Source organism: Salvelinus sp. IW2-2015, linkage group LG14 (assembly GCF_002910315.2).
Source record: "Salvelinus sp. IW2-2015 linkage group LG14, ASM291031v2, whole genome shotgun sequence".
In the NCBI taxonomy this organism is placed as follows: Eukaryota; Metazoa; Chordata; class Actinopteri; order Salmoniformes; family Salmonidae; genus Salvelinus; species Salvelinus sp. IW2-2015.
Genome location: NC_036854.1, coordinates 43938351 through 43958872, shown reverse-complemented (window position 1 = coordinate 43958872; position 20522 = coordinate 43938351). Strand labels below are relative to the sequence as shown.

Below are 20522 nucleotides of genomic sequence, written 5' to 3'. Positions count from 1 at the left end.
GAACTAAAATATAAATGCAACATGCAATAATGTTGTCCCCACTCCTCTTCAATGGCTGTGCGAAGCTGATGGATATAAGCGGGGACTGAAACACACTGTCGTACAMGTTGATCCAGAGCATCCCAAACATGTTCAATGGATGACATGTCTGGTGAGTATGCAGGCRATGGAAGAACTGGGACATTTTCAGCTTCCAGGAATTGTGTACAGATCRTTGCGACATGGGGCCGTGCATTATCATGCTGAAACATGAGGTTATGGCGCGGATGAATGGCACGACAATGGGCCTCAGGATCTCGTCACGGTATCTCTGTGCATTCAAATTGCCATCGATAAAATCCATTGTGTTCTTTGTCAGTAGTTTATGCCCGCCCATACCATAACCCCACAATCACCATGGGGCACTCTGTTCACAACATTGACATCAGCAAACCGCTCYCCCACACGACGCCATACACGCTGTCTGCCATCTGCCCGGTACAGTTGAAACCGGAATTCATTCTTGAAGAGCACACTTCTCCAGCGTGCCAGTGGCTATCTAAGGTGAGCGTTTTCCAACTGCAGTCAGGTCAAGACCCTGGTGAGGACGACGAGCACGGAGATGAGCTTCCCTGAGACCGTTTCTGACAGTTTGTGCAGAACGTCTTCGGTTGTGCAAACCCACAGTTTCATCAGCTGTCTGGGTGGCTGGTCTGACGATCCCGCAGGTGAAGAAGCTGGATGTGGAGGTCCTGGGCTGGCGTGGTTACACGTGGTCTGCGGTTGTGAGACCATTTGGACGTACTGCCAAATTCTCTAAAATTAACATTAAATTATCTGGCAACAGCTCTGGTGGACAMTTGTGCAGTCAGCATTCCAATTACACGCTCACTCAAAACTTGAGACATCTGTGGATTTGTGTTGTGTGACAAAACTGCATATTTTAGAGTGGCCTTTTATTTTCCCCAGCACAAGGTGCACCTGTGTAATGATCATGCTGTTTAATCAGCTTCTTGATATGCCACACCTGTGAGGTGGATGGATTATCTTGGCAAAGGAGAAATGCTCACTAACAGGGATAGAAACAAATTTGTGAACAAAGTGTTAGAGAAATAAGCTTTTTGTGCATATGGAACATTTCTGGGATATTTTATTTCAGCTCATGAAACGTGGGACCAACACWTTACATGTTGCGTTTAAAATATTAAGCATGCAATARAGTCTAGATACAGTGTAGTCCAATTATTTTTGCTTGACCGTGTAAAGGCAGCCTTAAAAGCCAACAGAGGTTGTGAAATATGAACACGAGACTCACATGCTTCTGAAAATATAGATTGCTATTTTTTTCTGTCGGTGTCATGATGAAGATACTCTCAACGTAAGATCCTAGGCCGGCTCCCTAACAAAGCGGRGTGAGGGTAGGAAAGAGTTTAAATGTGGATCTAAAAAGCATGTGCTTGTCTTGGGCTGTTTCAAAATATCAAACATTTTGAATGACAGTTGCCGTGAAAAAATATTATTTGTGTTTTATATTTCATTATATTCTATAGGCTATTATAAACTGGGTGGTTCGAACCGTGAATGCTGATTTGGCTGAAAGCCGTGGTATTTACAGTACCAGTCAAAAGTTTGGGCACACAGGGTTTTTCTTTATTTTTTATTATTTTCTACATTGTAGAATAATAGTGAAAACATCAAAACTATGAAATAACACATTTGGAATCATGTAGGAACCAAAAAAGTGTTAAACAAATCAAAATATATTTGAGATTTGAGATTCTTCAAAGAAGCCACCCTTTGCCTTGATGACAGCTTTGAAAACAGTGGTTGGTCAACAATAGGGATTCGTCAATTGCGTTTAAAAAAAATCAGAACAATGTTTTCATTGTCTCTGCCTGTTATTTTTTGGGGGGGAGGAAGCTGGCCAGCAGTTTGGCAGTTTGGAACTCGCTTTTGTTATTGGTCTATTAATCAATTTACTGGCTGCGAAACTCCCGCCCATGCAAACCTCCTGATGAGAAGATTGTGTGTAAATTGTATCATGAACTAACACTGATCAAAAATGTTCACACTTTTCATCAGCAGTTGTACAATATGAAGGAAAACTGAATTTTTACTGCACTGGGCCTTTAAGCTAACTTCAAAGACAGGAAGTGTTTTTCTAGAGTACATCACCATGTTCTATCCCGCTGGGCACAGGCGGCAATTCATTGTTGAAATGACGTGGAAACCACTGATTCAACTAGTGTGTGCCCAGTGGGATGTTCCATTATTACCACTGAGAAATATTATCAGAGACATTAAAGGGGCTTTGGTGGTGTGTTCTCGGAGAAGAGTTGGAAGTTGGGGCTCTGCCTCACTCTTCTCTCTCAAACCCCTTCGGAGTGTCGTTACTCTCTGTGGGTCTTCATAAACATGCTAGATTACCATAGAAGACTGTGTGCGTGTGCGTGTGTGTGTATGCTGTGGCTGTCCATAAACAGGCTAGATCAGTGAGGATGTTCATAACAGAGTTAAACCAGGGCCAGATGCCACCAGCAGATATCTATCATAATAATATTATACAGGCAGGCTGGAACTGTGCCTTCATATAGGCTAGGTCCCAAATGTCAGAAAATGTCCTATATAGTGCACTATTTTAGACTAGTTGAGTATCTGGAGCATCAGCCTTTGTTGGTTTGATTACAGGCTCAAAATGGCCAGAAACAAASAACTMTRTTCTGAAACTCGTCAGTCTATTCTTGTTCTGAGAAATGATGGCWATTCCATGCGAGAAATTGCCAAGAAACTGAAGATCTCGTACAACGCTGTGTACTACTCCCTTCACAGAACAGCACAAACTGGATCTAACCAGAATAGAAAGAGGAGTGGGAGGCCCCGGTGCACAACTGAACAAGAGGACAAGAACATTAGAGTGTCTAGTTTGAGAAACAGAAAGGTCTTTGTTTCTGGCCATTTTGAGCCTGTAATCGAACCCACAAATGCTGATGCTCCAGATACTCAACTAGTCCAAAGAAACACAGTTTTATTGCTTCTTTAATCAGGACAACAGTTTTCAGCTGTGCTAACATAATCGCAAAAGGGTTTTCTATTGATCAATTAGCCTTTTTAAAATGATAAACTTGGATTAGCTAACACAACATGTCGTTGGAACACAGAAGTGATGGTTGCTGATAATGGGCCTCTGTACACCTACGTAGATATTCCATWKAAAATCAGCCGTTTCCAGCTACAATAGTCATTTAAAACATTAACAATGTCTACACTGTATTTCTGATCAATTTGATGTMATTTTAAAATGGACACAAAAAAGGTGCTTTTCTTTCAAAAACAAGGACATTTTTAAGTGACCCCAAACTTCTGAACGGTAGTGTATATACAGTACACACCTGCAGTGCAGACTACAGAACACATGGAGAACACATGCACAAAGCATGAACAGCTACTAAGGCTGCGCCACAAATGGCACCTTATGTCCTATAGCGCATTACTTTTGACCCGAGCCATATGGGCCCTCCAGCTACAATAGACATTTACAACATTAACAATGTCTACACTGTATTTCTGATGAATTAGATGTTATTTTAATGGACAAAAAACAGCTTTTCTTTCAAAAACAAGGACATTTCTATGTGACCCCCAAACTTGGGAAAGGTAGTGTATATGCATTGTATAACCTCAACTTATYAAGATTTGAATTGAGTTCATCTACTGATTTAATGCAAAATGTCGCAAAYAGTTACTAGTTAAATTACTTGTAGTGGGACTGTTGGTCACCATGCTGACCCCTGACKCCTGGTTGATCATTGGGGGACCAATCATGAAGTGTCTGAGAGTAGGAGTGATGATCTGTGACCAGATCCTTCCTCTCCATATAATCTTATTCATAATGATCTAAAAGGCAAAACTGATGCTAGATCAGCACTCCTACTCTGAGACCCTTTGTSAATACAGGCCCTGATATCTTTACATAAACCTGATCCGCCATGTCACCAAATAACCACCACGCCCTTCGACGGAAGCCCCAGATTGGCCTGGCTGAAACAGTGTAATTAGCCTGAACCAATCACAGCAAGGGCATTAAGAGCGGATTACCCATTAGCTAGCAGCTTAGCTGTCAGCTGTCAGCCTGCCCTGACTGGGAGGAATGTTGGTAATTCCAGCTGAAGGCTTTCCTCCTCATGTTGTTAGAGAAAAAATATGCGCGACCGGGAGACATATCCAGGCTTAAAGAATTTAGTGGCACTAGCTATATCCGGACTGGGTGGATACGATTACTGTGTTCTGTTGGCACATATAGGCGGCATCCCAAATGGTATCATATTCCCTACATAGTGCACAACTTTTTACCAGATAGTGCACTACTTTTTACCAGAGCCCTATGGGCCATGGTCAAACGTAGTGCACTATATATGGAATAGGGTGCCATTCAGGACGTCGACTTAATAAAGGCTATCATGAGCCGTCCAGATCTCTCAGRTCTGAATGTGTCCATGTGTTGTGTGGCCTACAGATGTAAATTCCTCAGTGTTAGCTTCTCCAATCTGGTTCTGTGTGTGGTGTGCAGACTGAACCGCAGACCTAGGCCTGACGGTTGTGTGGTTTAATGGTCTGTACTTTCCACATGGGAACTTGAGGTGGGGAGAGAGAGAGAGCTTTGGCTATATGCTGAATCCATTAAAGAAATTTGATTATTTGTCCCTGTACCATCAGTTCTCAATGTTCTCTCCTCTTGTAAGAAAAAAGAAGAAGCCAATGTCACGAGCTGGAATTGCAAAAGCAAAACTAATTGATCTTGTCATGGTTTTGGCAGGTCATCTGACTCCTTGAGCCAGTAGCCATTTATTAGCCCCTGTCCTTTCTGTCCCTTTTAAGGAATTCAACCWTAATCCATCACATATTCCTGATAGTTCAGTACGTGTGTGAGTAACTGATACTGGTATGTGTATCTCTGTACTCTCTGTACCTGTCCGTCTGTCCGATGGGCAATCTGAGTTATGGTCAGAAGATGCAGGGTAGATCACTGAGGCTAGTGCCTGGGTCGTGTTCATTAGACACAAAAGAAAAGAAAAGGAAGCTTGTCCATTTAGGAAATTCTTATTTTAGTTTTGTTACGTTGTGCCCAAATACAACCATGGTTCAAAGTGCAGTGGATGGATGGGACCTATGGGTCCTGGTATCGTGACAAGCACTATAGGCTTGTCACGATACCAACATTTGACAAACGATATGTTACCAGGCCAAGTATCGCAATACCGCGTAGTATCGCGATACCGCGGTGGGGGAAAAAATCTGTGGCCTAGGATCCTGTTCACCCCATCTCCCTGATGCTTGTTCACGTTTTCTATACGTCCTCCAAAAACCTGTCACTGAAATTCACACTTTTCTACTCAATACAACACATTTAATTCACCTTCACACTGTGTATAATGTTGTACTGCATAGAATGGTTGATTTGCTCATATTTGCAAAGGCCTACCTGTGATTTGGCTGGAGGAATATACATAAGAGGAGGCTGCTGAAGGGAGGACGGCTCATWATAATGTCTAGAACGGTGCAWATGGAATGGCATCGGACACATAAAAAAACGTTTGTTTGATACCATTCTACGCATTCCGCAACAGCCATTACCACGAGCCCGTCCTCCCAACTGAAGGTGCCACCTAATTATCTGCATGTCATTGTGTCAGTGAGGGGAAAACACTGCGTGAAACCTTCTTTACTCTTCGGTTAACACTGACACTCTCCCTTCCTCACACACTCTCTCTGTTCCCCTCACTCTCATATACACACACACACCACTCTCTCTACCACAAACACACATACACACACTGCTCCCAATTTTTAAAAACATTAGGCACCAAACAGATTTTAAGGAGTATTTTATATAGTTTAGGCTTASATTAGGCCCATATGAATCCTACCTTTTTTAAAGCACATCTCATGAGTAGCAGACCTTTTTCCTTTCTTCCTGTGCCAATCAAATTATCTTAAACCTACTGTTACCWGGTTGTTAGCTAGCTAGGTAACATGACTGAACAACGTTGTTTGTTATCAAACCAATAATTAGCTACCGGGATCAGTTRCAAACGGCCCGCGACACGGTTTGTACAATTTATATCAAATGCGCGCAAATCCCGATAGAAAGAAAATAAGGCATCTCTGGTAATATGGGTCATACTTTTTTAAGCTCGAGACAAGCCATTTTTTCTTTGCTGCAAATCTGCAAGCATGCCTGTCACCAAGCGATGCTCCATTTTCCCCCTGACACTCAGAGGCGGCATGACAGTGAACTTGCAAAGTCTACTCAGACTGGTCTGTACTCTTGGTTATAACAGACGATGAAATGATGCAATGCATTAACATTMCTCCAATGTAACAAATGTACAAATCTAACAGAAGTCTCATCAGGGTCTGGAGCTGCATCCCCGCTCGCCACCACGGCTAAATTATATATATWTTTTTTAAATGACGGAGGTAGTATCATATCAAAGGGTACTTACTACTTGTTCTAAAATGTTGGTGTAATAAGTTTCATGATGTTCTGGCACCGRGATATTACCGTGGTACCGGTATACCGTGCAACACTAGTGCACTATATAGGGAATAGGGTGCCATCGCTGAAGGACCCATCTGTCTGGAAGGCAGACTCTCTGGCCTGCAGCGAGTTGGGTACCATACAACACACAATACGCYTGAGGACTTTTTGGGGAGCAACAATTGATTCCCATTCAAAATACTATTTTACCTAAARGCAACTGTGTTCTAACCATAAACCTAAGCCTAAAATAGCATTTTTCCTTATTAGGACTGGCCAAATGTCCTCACTTGTCCAAATTCTCCTTGGTTTACTATTCTTGTGACGACTTCAGATCCTCACAGGTATAGTAGAACAAAAAAACACACACATTCCTCTAGACTCCAAACATGCCTCTCTTTGTTTTGTCATTTTGAGAGAGAAAGATTTTAATTTCTCTCTCTGCTCATCCATCCAGTGTTTGCTTTCACGGTTCACACTCCGATTCTAAAATCCAAACCAAATATAAACTAATCCATTTAGTGAGCTATTTCTGTGTATAAAGTAGCATGGATGTGTTGTCCCAGATATGAATGGAATGCAGTTTGATCTTCTTTCTCTAGTTAAGCCTGTGCACTACTGGAGCACACACACACACCACAAGGCTCTCGTTAGCAGCCTAGTAACAGGGACTGGTTTGGTTTTTGGAAGCCACCACTGTTCCCAATGCACACAAGCACATATGAGCCCAGACAGAATGGGGGAATTTCGCTCCAGGCGTTCCTCCATACCTCCCTCGTCCTCTCTCCCTTCCACACCAGACGTTGGTTCTCTCCATCCCTCAAACCATCCTTCATTAATGTTTCACTACGTGGCTTTTGAGAAGTGAAGTGAAAAGTCCAATGATCAGACAGAGTGTGGTTTGATCCAATGGTTAAATGGATCATTGTTCCTCATGTCGTGTTGAGAAAGCATTACTCGGGGGTCTCTTAAAGCAACACAACGACATATAGCACCCTATTCCCTATGTAGTGCACTACATTAGACCTGGGCCCATAGGTATATTCACTACGTAGGTTATAGGGTGCCATTTGGGATGTGACCAGTGTGATGAGAGAGCGCTGCTCTTTTTAACGATAGCTCGTCGAATTCAGTTGTTGGAATTATTACCATTATGTTGTCCAGTTCAGACAGCCGAGGCTTACACGCTTTCATTTCAAACCTCAAACAGCCAAGGCTGAAATGAATTGACTGTGCCACATTGTCTGTTTGTGTTCCAGACTGGTCAGTATGGTTATCTTGGCTTCAGTCTCTCTAAAACTAGTCTCTTGCCGACAGACATTGTGTACGGATGCATTGTATGGAGCACCCTATTCCCTATATAGTACACTACTTTTYACTAGGCTCTGGGTATACAGGGAGAAGGGAACCATTTGGGACGGAACCTTCTCTACTAGCAGCAGTTATGAGAGGGGTTGGGGGAGACGTTTGTGTAGTTAGTATTTCTGCAGACAGACAGTCCTCACAGGAAATGTAATRACTATCACCTCAGGTTTGAAAGGTTAATTGGCTGCTTCTCTGTCAGGACGTGAGACTAGCTAGACTCCATGATCTATGAAATGGAAAGAAATGAATGTCCCAACATGGAAAAACACCGACTCACTTTCATCCTCAGATGGGTTCCTCAGAACTTTCCCTTTTAAAATCCCACCAACCTTGTTACATTAGGTCAAATATTCTCGCTCTCTCGCACTCCTCGCTCTAGCCCGCTATCTCTATCGCGCTCTKTCTCTTGCYCTCTCACACTCACTCTCTCTAGCCCTCTGTGTCACTGATTAATTAATACCATTTAACATGGTGCCCTTTTWAAAAAATACTTTCCATGTTTTATACTTCCCAAGCTGGACAAGTTGCATGGTTTATTACAGGGTTCCCCAACTGACAGGCGGCCCACGTGAAATTTTATTTGGCCCCCCTCAGTTTTTTTTTGCTTTGGTTTGAAATCTGTTCCAAAGTATTCCCACACATAATAGAGATATATGTGAATCCAGACAAATGTAATCAAGGTTTGAATTTTGTTTTAGTCAAATATTAAATCTGTTTAGGCTTCTTGCGGTCAATTTGCAGTTTACAAATGATTTGTAATTTTGATCCGGCCTCCTAACCATTGCTGCGTGTCTAGTTGATGATCCATGGTGTATTATATACTGTAGTCAGTTTTCTGTCTCACACCTCCTATAGGTGAGATGACTGAAGTACATACAAAAATGAGGGGGAGGGAGTCGTGGGCTTAAACTGTCGCTATGGGAAAAAGGGGAGGTTGGGGTGTGTGTGTGAGATTCAGAGAGGGAGAGCGTGAGCAATTGAGAGAGGTAAAGAGGAGGTGGGTGGGGGTGTTATGTGAAATGTCACAGATGTGATGATGGGGGAAATGAGTGAAGTGGTCTGATTGATACCCAGTGAGGTGGAAATGTAGGTTAATCTGGTCATATTGCACCATACCTCCCTCCAGACCTCTGTACAGTCCTGTGTGTGTGTCCAGTAGCATGGGAAAATGAGCAGAACAGAGGGGCGTTGGCTGAGCATTTGAAGGAGGGAGTGAATGATGGGGGGAAAGATGATGGAGAGGAGGAAGAATGAATGAGCAAGCTGAGAGATGGAGAGGAGTAGAAGAGATTTGGAGAGAGGGAGTGGATGGATGTGCAATTAGCAGAGAGAAGATTGGATCAATGTAAAGGAGGTGTGGAGGGAGACTGGGAGGGAGGGACCCTGTACATCATCCATCGCTACTACTCTACTCATGTGATTTAATACTAGGTGTGTGCGCGTATGCATTCGACGAGTGTGTGTGTGTGTGTGTGTGCGCTTGCTTGCTTGTGTGTGTCTGTATTGTCATGGCCACCGAGCGAGAAGCAAATCAGCAGCCCTCTCCTCTGTCCCCTCAGTCCCCCCTCTCCCCTCAGTCCCCTCTCTCCCCTCAGTCCCCCCTCTCCACTCTGTCGGCTCCTCCACTTCAGTGACTTTAATTATCCTGCTCGACTCTAATTGAATGACCTAGTGTATCTCATGTAACTTGCGTCACAAAGACATACGGCAACGTACTGATCTATCCCCGTTTTACATTAGCTGTCCCTGTGGGACTGACCACAATACACACTGAAGTTCAATATGAGTGATTCCACACCCCCATTTTGCACCAGTGACATTATATGATCCACTCCATCCCTGAGAAAGAGTGTCTGGGTAATGGAATGGACTCACTTCTTGTTCATCTGTGCYTGTGTGTCTTCCCTCGTGTGGCCAGTCCACGTCTGTCTCTGTGAGTGGACATAAATGGGGGTGACAGGAGCGTTATGTTGAGGTGCGGGTGGATGATGTGCAACAGAGAGGAAAGAATGTGCTGGAGTGGGTTGCCATGTGTTCAGCCAGTGATAGACCCCTCCCCCTTCCCCTCAAGCTGCCTTCCTCATGGTCCTAGCTCTGATTGACAGATAGCCCCCCTCCCCACAACCCACCCAGGGCTCCRCTGTAGCCTGAGGGAGACACCAAGTGGGCACAGTGGAGAACTGCAAGAGGGTCTCTCACTGATCTCTGTCCTTACTTTAACCTGCACGGCATGTCAGTGAGATTGATGACTTCATTTATTTTACAGATTACATAGGCTACTACTATGCAACGTGATTGGAACAGCACATAGTACAGTGTCRCTGCTGTAAAGGTTGGGGAGAGAGATGGAGCGAGACACCTAACTGTAAGTCCCTCTGGATAAGAACTGCTAAATGACTACAGTGGAGATGAGAAAAAGATACATGGATGGAGATGAGAGGGAGGAAGAGTGAAAGGAAATGTAGTCTGACATCATGCTGTACCTCATTGAAAACCACAGTGGTCTTTATTAGGCAMATATTGCCCCTATCTCCATATAGGCTGCCATATTGCAACATAGGGATTGACTGTTCAACTTCTACCAAATTCTCAATTAACCTCCGACCTCAGAATGAATTAATCATCCCATATCTCCTCCCAGGTGCCCCTTGCTACAGCTTGCWTCCCAAAAGGGCACCCTATCCCCGACATAGTGCACTATAAAGGGAATAGGGTGCCATTTGGAACGGAACTGCCGTCTGCTACAGTTACAGAGCTGCATAATGCATTCTAATCTGCCTTGCTGGGCCAGTACTGTTACTCACCCTGACTGGAGAAGAACTCATTTATCAGGGTCTGGGCTGGCATARGGAGAGACAAGCCAAGATCACTCTGCATAAACAGCAGAACTCTGTCAACTTTGTCCCCCCAGTCATGAGAGTTAGAGGTCCTATAGAGGTCCACACCCTCGGTCCCTCTAGCAGCCAAGGACCCCTTATGCAGATTACCCACTCACTCTGTCTGTCACATCTGTTTTAATTTCGTATTCATCTAGCTTGGAGGAATCAGAGTCTGCGACAAGCTGTTAGAGAAGTGAACTCTGAATATGTACAGACAGAACAGTGAGACCTGGGTTACAGAGTGTAGTGCGTATGACCCAATACATCACTGGGGCCAAGCTTCCTGCCATCCAGGACCCATATACTAGGCGGTGTCAGAGGAAGGCCCAGAAAATTGTTYGACTCCAGTCAGCCAAGTCATACACTGTTCTCTCTGTTACCGCATGGCAAGCAGTCCACCATAGTCACTTTACCCCTACTTACATGTACAAATTACCTTGACTAACCTGTACCCCGGCACATTGACTCGGTACCGGTACCCCCTGTATATAACCTTGTTATTGTTATGTGCATTTATTGTGTAACTTTTTATTTTATTTTTTACTTTAGTGTATTTAGTCAATATTTCTCTTTCTTGAGCTGCATTGTTGGTTAAGGGCTTGTAAGTAAACATTTCACGGTAAGGTCTACACATGTTGAATTCGGCGCGTGTGACAAATATCATTTGATTTGACTCCCTTCAATGTGGTTCAAAAGAAAATGAGTGGCTTGTCTTCCTCACASAGGATAGAGATTCTAAATGATATGCGGCGGTGCTCATCAATGATTGTAGTTGCCTTGATCCTATCACTTGGGGCCACAATCTTACTATGCACCAGGGCTGGAACAGTAAGGCTACTTCAGGTTAACTGACTGCACTCTGCAGATGCATCAGGTCTCTCAATCTACCCATTAATTGTCTGAAAAGGTGAATATCTGACCTCTCTCTCTCTCTCTCTGACCCACTTCATAGAGGAGCTATGGCGGACTGGCTGACTGGCTGGGCAATAGCAGCTCAATGGATGGTGATCAGGGTCTTTATCTCCCCTCTGCACATGTTGTTTCCCTCACCCTGTTGTGAATGTAGAGAGCAGGATAAATATAGTCTCTATAGTCCCTCCCGAACAACTAGTTCATCTGTCAACAGTCTACACTGTGACCTCTCTGGACTCATTGTGACCCAACGTCAGGGCATAGAGAGCTAGTTTAACTGCCCGCACACACACGCTGTCTGTCAGGAAAGGGAACTCTCACCACCACTTCCTTTTGTGGTCGTGTGTGCGCGAGCAGTCATGTGTGTCTGTCTGGCAGAGGGAGAGATCTTATTTCCTCTGGCTTTCTGACCCTGCCAGTATCTCAAGTACCCCTCTACCTTTCGGGATGGACTGATAGAGCGAGCGAGTGAGATAGCAAGCGGGGATAGACTGATAGACGGACAGGAAGAGAGGGGTAACCAAGGGGGTCAGTGTATTTGGGGGGTTGCAGCCGTCAGCCATGGTCCCTTTCAGTACATTTAAAGCCTACAGTCGGACAGAAGASGAGGATGACGAGGTGTTTCTCCGCACCCCAGGATATAAGGTGACAGACTGAATCCGATATATCTGCAAAGGTCTTTTAGTTTGTCGTAGTTGTGATCTAGTAGGTCATACTTGATATATAGTTTCAGCTTTTACTTCAACATGTGAGATGAAAATGTTTGCATGCTAAACAATATACTACGTAGGCTATTGTCTATTGCTTCTTGAAGTATCTTCTTTCATGTGGCTTAAATTGCTTTAAATTGCCTATTTCACCACTGTGTGGCAAACCTTCCAAGAGCTAAAYACTTGACTGAACTTTAATTAACTCTGACTTCATCCAGTCCATCCCATTTAGCAAACGAGGCCACCTCGATTCTCTTGGCCTTCTCTTGGCCTAGTAGTCAGTCTATTTCTGAGTTTGCTTGCTATAGAGAGAGACCTCTTATTTTCCTTCTCAACAGAAAAGGGAGAGACGGGTAAATAGAATGCAAAACAACTTGTTAGGGGTGTTTGTGTGTTAAGTACCTGTCTGGAGTCCTTCCCTGCGGATGTGGAGCTCTCAAAATGTTGAGGAGAGCAATACTCTCCTTTTAGAAATCACAATGATGTGGTACATGTATGCCTGGTGAGCACTCTCCAAAAATGGTATTGATTTCTTCCATCCATGGACAAAACGCTGTCTGCATGCTCAAGTCTCCTCCTTCCCTCACTAAAACCTTCCTTCTCAGGAAAACACCACTACAGTTTGTATTGCCAATCATTTTACATGTGTCACTTAGCAGAGGCGCTCTCATCCAGAGCGACATACAGTTAGCGCAATGATCTTAAGAGGCCGAGGTGAGACAACCACATWTCTCAGTCGTAGTAAGTACAATTTCCTTCAATGAAGTCATTATCAGCAAAGTCAGTGCTAGTAGGAGAAGACCGGTAAACGGTCCATGGAGTTTATCTAAGATGCATTTTGACCCCCTAACCTTTCCTTGAGGTACTTCATATCATTCATATTGATTTCTATAGATTCTTATCATTCAGTTCTCATTCTCAGTTCCCCTACTGAGTTTGGCCTTTGACAGCTGACTTTCAATGTAGAATTAGCCGTGCTATTATTTGTGCTTGGGCCTCTTTGACTGACACCCAGCTGCAGGAAATATAGTAGGTCCCCACACAAAAAGATGTAGCAAAGAACTTTTATTTTTGTATTTTTTTTTTACTGTACTTCACTAGAATCATACACAGACGTTTCGGTTAAGAGCCTTCTTCATTGTGTCTTTACTCCCAGCTGCCGACGTCTTCTACCAATGCTACAGTCAGAACACTGAATGGACAAACAACGGGGCATCTCCCGGTGCAAACTTCACTCTGTTCCAGCGCAGCTCTACAGGATATTAAATAATTATTTTGGATTATATTCCTATTATTCCAGGCCCAGCAGGAAGCCCCATCTGTTTCCATTCTAGGGAATGTCTGTCTGGCTGTGCTGTCCGGTGTTTTTACTCAAACTACCTCCCTCCCTAATCTCTGTCGCATTTCCTCTTGCATTCCTCACCTGCACTTTTGGGARGATTCTATTGGTTCCATTGTAAAGTACACACAAAATCAACTATTTGACATACTGACAGTAMGTGTTTGACCCATGGGGTCTAATCAGGTGCTTTTCTATCGAGGTCTATCTACGTGATGACTATGGCCACTTTACACAATGTTGGTTTGACCCTTGGCCCACACCAGAGACGGCAGTCTGGCTACCACGACTGTACCTCGACCTCGCTATCTTATTCCGAACCCAAAATATTATTCTGCAGTAATACATTTGATTCTCAGTAGTCATGGAAATCCTGTCTGTGTTGTTGTCTGGGCCAGACTGAGTGGCATATAAAACTGTTGACAGAGCCAACTTTCAGTTTCCCCCTAACCTTAAATATACTAGCGTTTTGCACATTTCCTCAAAATACAGGTTCAACAGCACTATGGCARCACTATTATGCAACATGCCGTCTTTCGTGTCTTGTCTCGACAATATCATAAACGACAGCTCAGCCAAAAGCCTCTCTTGTGTGTCCAGTGTTTAGTCTGAAGGTAGTATTTAGAGCTTTTGTAGCCTGGAATCCAAATGGAATATCACTCTTTTTAACTATTGTTTCAACATTCCGTTTAAATTCCAGCCTGAGAGGTTTGTTTATTGTCTCCTCTCCATTGTCAGGGAGTACTTTGGTTTCGAGATTGACGGTGGATATCCCTGCAGACGCTTCGCTATTTAAGTGATGAGAGACGCACAGCACTAGGAGGGTTTCCTATCTGCCTACACTTCCTCTTTCAAACACCCCTTAATTCCTTCATAAGGGTATGGACCCTCTGCTCTTCTTGAAATCATTCTCTCGATCTCCTAATGTGGGCATTGTATTTAAGCCAATTATGGCCAATCAATGTCCAGTAATGCTAAATCTTGAATTGTGTTGTAATGCGCAGTAGTTTTTATTTATGCGAAGTGTATGGACTTTGCATCAAAGGAAGGCATTTGACTGGCCTAACAATGAATAGCTTGACTACAGTTGGAAGTATGTAGAATAGATATTGGATACCATGCAGCATTGTTTTGACACTGGGCTAGGAACAGATGGCTAGAGTATGTTGCAACGTCCATCCGTACCACATGTTTCTGATTTGCCAAAGCTGCCCATSCATCCTCTTTCTACTTCCTGCTTTGCCGTGGAGATTATATCACTGTATCTGTGGTCTGAAACGACCCTCTCCCCTCCTTCTCCGCTCTGTAATGCACCTCCATAGTTCTCCATTAACGGAACCTCTCCAGCCAGTGCGTGCTGGCCATGTTACTCTGTTAGAGAGGAAAGGTTAGTCGCTTGTGAAAAACTCTTATCTCTTCCCCCCCTTCCAGACGACGTCTCCGGCGGGGCAGGGCCGGCCTGAGTCCCCTGTCTACACCAACCTCCAGGAGCTGAAGATCTCCCAGTCCAGCCTGCCCCCCCTTCCTTCAAGCTCCCCACTGCATGTCCTCGGGGACTGGGAGACCCACAAGGACCTCACCGGCAGACACTTCTACTATAACAGAGCCAGCGGCGAGCGCACGTGGAAACCGCCCCGCGTACGGGATGCTAGTTGCAGTACCAGTAGTAGTCGGGGAGACCCCCATGGCACAGGAGAGATGGAGGTAGGTAACACACCCCTTGTGTGCCCCATCAAAACAGACCCTCATTCCATTGGCTGTCTTGCTGTAGCATACTGTCGATACAGTCTGAGCTGAAGTTGAGCTGTAAAGAGAGGGAGAAAAGAGTTTTGGTTTGGATCAAACTGAGGAAGTTTAACCCATCATGTTGACCCCTGCCGCTGATCTACAGTCTACCTAATCTATCTGTCCCCCTAACGTATCAACAACTGCTCTGAAAGGTGGCCCTGGGGCCTATTGATTATATTTTAGACATTTAGCAGACATTTTCCCTCAGCAAAGTAGTTATCAGTAGGAAAAGACAAGTGCATTTCTTAGTTTTTTTTGGGGGGGGGGGTTTACTCCTTGAAGAGGTAGGATTTCAGATGTTTTCGGAAGATGGGCAGGGACTCTGCAGTCCTGACGTTAGGGGGAAGCTTGTTTCGCCATTGGTGTTCCAGGACAGAGAAGAGCTTTGGCTGGGCTGAGCGGGAGCTGGTGTAGGGTTTGAGCATAGCCTGATTTAGTGAGGGGCAGTTCCCCTTGCTGCTTCGTAGGCAAGCACCAGGGTCTTGGAAGCGGATGCCAGTGGAGTGTGTGGTGGAGCGGGGTGACATGGGAGAACTTGGAAAGGTTGAACACCAGGCGGCTGCGGCGTTCTGGATAAGTTGCAGGGGTGGACAAGCGGGGGACCCCAGCCAACAGAGTTGCAGTAGTCTAGACGGGATATGACAAGTGCCTGGATTAGGACCTGTGTCACTTCCTGTGTGAGGTAGGGTCTTACTCTACGGATGTTGTAGAGCATGAACCTGCAGGATCGAGTCACTGCTTTGATGTTGTCAGAGAACAAAAGGGTGTTGTTCAGGCCAAGCTTGTTTGTGCTCTGGGAGGGGGGACACCATGGAGTTGTCTACCGTGATGGAGAGGTCTTTGAGCGAGCAGGCCTTCCCTGTGAYGAAGAGCAGCTCCGTCTTGTTCGAGGTTGTGCTTGAGATGCTGGGCCGTCATCCAAGCTGAGATGTGTGACGCCACCTGGGTTTCTGAAGGGGGAAGGAGTTCAGGTGTTGAGGCTTAAGGGAGCGGTCTCGTGACTGGTCTGGTCGGGCCAGTGGTAGTCCCCGTCCTATTGCAGCTCTCCCTGGGTTTTTGAAACGGGGCGAGTGTGACTCTGTGTTAAATGAAACCAGGTCAGGACTGAAGTAGGTTTCAGGCCGACGAGGCCGTACTATATTTAAGTACCGCTGGAGTACTATATTTAAGTACCAGTTAGAGTGATGCTCTCCAAATATTTATGATTCATCTGATGTAATGCCATAACTGACTGAAGCGCAGATGGGGTGCGTCCCAAATGCCATCCTATTCCCAATCTAGTGCTATACATTTGACCAACGTCTATAGGGCTCTGGTTAAAATTAGTGCACTAAATATGGAATAGGGTGCCATTTGGGATACTGTCTGTGTCTACTCGGCATGTTACTTTCATATGTTACTACCGTTGGAAACATGAGGGAGAATGTACGGAGAGAAATAGATGATTTCCAACAACTGTAGAAGTTATATTGTGTTAACTGTGAGCAGTGAAACAAGCTGTTGCTATTTTGATGAGGGCTAGGTAGTAAAATAAACTGCGTATCCTCAGTTTAGATTTCATGTTGTGTTAGTGGTACAACACTGCCCCCATGAGGTGGTTGAGTGTATTGTAATCAGGCAGGAACTATTAGAGTGAGTACTCCGTTTGCAACATGCCAAATTAAATGCTGGTAAATAAACACGTATTTCCGTAGTTGATCAAGGTCTCCTTTTCCTGGGGATTTAAGCCTTTATGGTGGTGGGATGCATGAATGCATTGTTGGGTGTTTTCGTTTTTCAAAAAATGTTCTTATTATGGGTACTCTACAGCTGCGTCATTGATCATTCACTAATAAATTAAATCAATTGGTTCCGCACAATATTRTGTAAATCTATTGATCTAAGGCACTGTATCTCAGTGCTAGAGGCATCACTACAGACCCTGGTTCGATTCCAGGCTGTATCACAACCAGCCGTGATTGGGAGTCCCATAGGGCGGCGCACAATTGGCCCAGCGTCATCCGGGTTAGGGTTTGGCCGGGATAGGCCATCATTGTAAATAAGAATTTGTTCTTCACTGACTTGCCTAGTTAAATAAAATAAATATGACTCTGGTAAAAAAAACTCTGTTCTCCCCGAATCACAGTGGTCTCTTTCTCTCCCTTTCCCAATCACGGCCCTTCTTTTGTTCCGCCGCCTCCTCTCCTCCTCTTCCCTGCTGCCCCCATGCAGCCCCTGTCTTCCGAGGAGAACTGTCACAGCAGCACCTACTCCAGTCAGTCGGACAGTCAGTACGGCTCGCCCCCTAGAGGCTGGTCAGAGGAACTGGACGAACACGGGCACACCCTCTATGTCTGTGAATATACTCATGAGAAGGTACTGGGGCTCTCCTCTCCTCCTTTGGTTTCACTCTCTCTGTTTCTCTGTCGCTTCTCCCAGGGCTCAGGGTATTGTCCCGGGTTCATAGGGGATGGGTCTTAAATCAATAAATAATGCATGTCTATGTTCATGTACCCATGGCAGGACTGGCTTTGGGAATTTTGGTTGAGAGAAGTTGTTTTTGTTCAAGTTTCTTTGCCTTTATTTTTGAACATTTTACCCTGCTGTTATCCGTGACAAGCAGTGTATTTATGAAACTGTGATCGGTGCTGATTTAGTATATGTGTTTGTAGTGGATAAAGCACGTGGACGAGCAGGGAAGGCCGTACTACTACAGCGCTGATGGCTCCAGGTCAGAATGGGAGCTACCCAAAGTAAGTAAACATATCAATATATTGTGTTACGTTGTGTTGTGCTGTGTTGTTGTGCTGGTTCTGGTTTTACCTCCTATGCAGTGTTTTCCGTAKATGGAGTAGGCAGCCAAAAAGAAAAAGTTGCCAGCAAGGGAGTTCCGGGTTGGGAGGGTCCGGGTGGCATGCCCCCCGCAAATTTGTTTTGCAGAATGAGCTCTATTTTGATTCCACCCGAAATACACAGCTAAATTATTGAATACTTTAACGACTTTACCTCCCAGATTGGTCAAATTTGTTGTGGTATTGAGTAGAAAGGCATGACTTTACAATTAAAATGACTGAAAATGTATAAATTCAGTGTGTTGTTGTTTTGGATATCATGTAGGCCTATATGATCAGAACTATTTTCTAAGTAAGAACATCTGTTTTTAACATTAAACCCATATTCTCTTGAGATTAAAGTCATGTTTTCAGTTTTACTGAAATATGTTATTTTTGTTCTTCAAATTATGCATTTGATTAGCTCTGCTGCTGTGGACACTTGGGGTAAGAAAACAAACCTGTCAATCAGTCACTGTGGGTGGGACTTTGAGGGAAGGCGGTAGATTAGTAATGTAGTCAGAAAAACTAGTTTAGTCTACTCTTTCAATTTAATTTATTGTGGAAAAAACTAAATCTAGTCTACTCTTTCTATTTAMTTTATTGTGGTAAAAGCCTATGAAAAAAGTTTGTGTTCTGTCAAGTAAACATGAATTCCCTGTTGAGAAACAATATAGAATTGTAGGAAAATGGTTTTAAAATGCAAAATGTTCAGTGGGAGGATGGTTCTCACCGATTCGGTTCCGTTCAGCTAAAAGATTCTCTCCAAAATAACCGTTAGTTCACAAACTACCTATCACTAGGCTACACTGACAAGTCACTTTAGCAGCACTGGTAAGTCTGGACATGGGCCTCGAATCCTAGGAAAATACAAACTAGATTTTTGGCTTACTTGCCCCGATGCGATACCATGGGCATGTAGACTGAATGTACAAAACATTAGGAACACCTGCTCTTTCTATGACAGACTGACCAGGTGAAAGCTATGATCCCTTATTGATGTTACTTGTTAAATCCACTTCAATCAGTGTAGGTGAAGGGGAGGAGACCGGTTAAAGAAGGATTGTTAGGCCTTGAGACAATTGAGACATGGATTGTGTATGTGTGTCATTCAGAGGGTGAATGGGCCAGACAAAACATTTACATGCCTTTGAACGGGGTATGGTAGTAGGTGCCAGGGGTACCGGTTTGAGTGTGTCAACAACTGCAACGCTGCTGGGGTTTTCATGCTCAACAGTTTCCTGTGTGTATCAAGAATGGACTACCACCCAAAGGACAACCAGCCAACTTGACACAACTGTTGGAAGCATTGGCGTCAACATGGGCCACCATCTCTGTGGAACGCTTTTGACCCCTTGTAGAGTCCATGCCCCGACGAATTGAGGCTGTTCTGAGGGCAAAAGGGGGTGCAACACAAAATTAGGAGCGTTTTCCTAATGTTTTGTACACTCAGTGTAACTACGTTGTATGATTTATGAATAGCAAAGGGATATAGGTGATCGACTTTATTCAGTCAGTTCGACACCTTTTTATAAACTATTCAACACTTGCTGTTCGGTCGTCAATCAAAGCACAGTAGCCTAAATAGCCTATACTCCTGACTCTGTGGCTCGGCAGGAAGCATGGCGGGTAGGAGCTGACAAGGTAAAAATCTGTCGTTCTGCCCCTGAGCAAGGCAGTTAACCCATTGTTCCCCCGGGCGCCGAAGACGTGGATGTCGATTAAGGCAGCCCTCCGCACCTCTCTGATCCAAAGGGGTTGGGTTAAATGTTGAACGCATTCAATTGTACAACTGACTAGGTATATCCCCCCTTTCCCTTTATAGACCTATGAAACACGCAAAATAAAATAAATGAATTTTCCACAAAACAATAATTAAGTGAATTTCAACTCATCGTTACCACTTACATTGCTTGGGACGTGTAAATTCGCTCACACGGAGATGATGAAGAAGCATCATGCTCTCCCTCCTCTGTGAAAATACATTTGACTGCAGCCAACCACAGCGCACAAAAATAACACAGCTACTGAGAGGCGGGACAGACAGCAGACTGGCAAACCAGCAGTGTCCCTGTCATCGCTCGCTTTGTTGACTGTCAGAGACCTGTCCTAGGAATAGATCACTAGAAGATGCATGTCGTTCGTTTTAGCGGGAGAATGCTATACGAAGGCTTTTCTGACTAGCGAATTGAAACTTTCAAA

General features: G+C 44.3%; 1 protein-coding gene across 4 annotated transcripts in view; it reads left to right on the top strand.

The window, feature by feature from the left end:
* Positions 1 to 20522, top strand: part of LOC111973110 (rho GTPase-activating protein 12) — an 80018-nt gene that overhangs the window by 40738 nt on the left and 18758 nt on the right. For all 4 annotated transcript variants that reach the window (XM_024000348.2, XM_024000349.2, XM_024000350.2 and 1 more), the window contains exons 3-5: positions 15154 to 15426; positions 17722 to 17865; positions 18162 to 18242. In XM_024000348.2, the coding sequence (XP_023856116.1) occupies positions 15154 to 15426; positions 17722 to 17865; positions 18162 to 18242 (498 nt within the window). The remainder of the gene's footprint in view (positions 1 to 15153; positions 15427 to 17721; positions 17866 to 18161; positions 18243 to 20522) is intronic.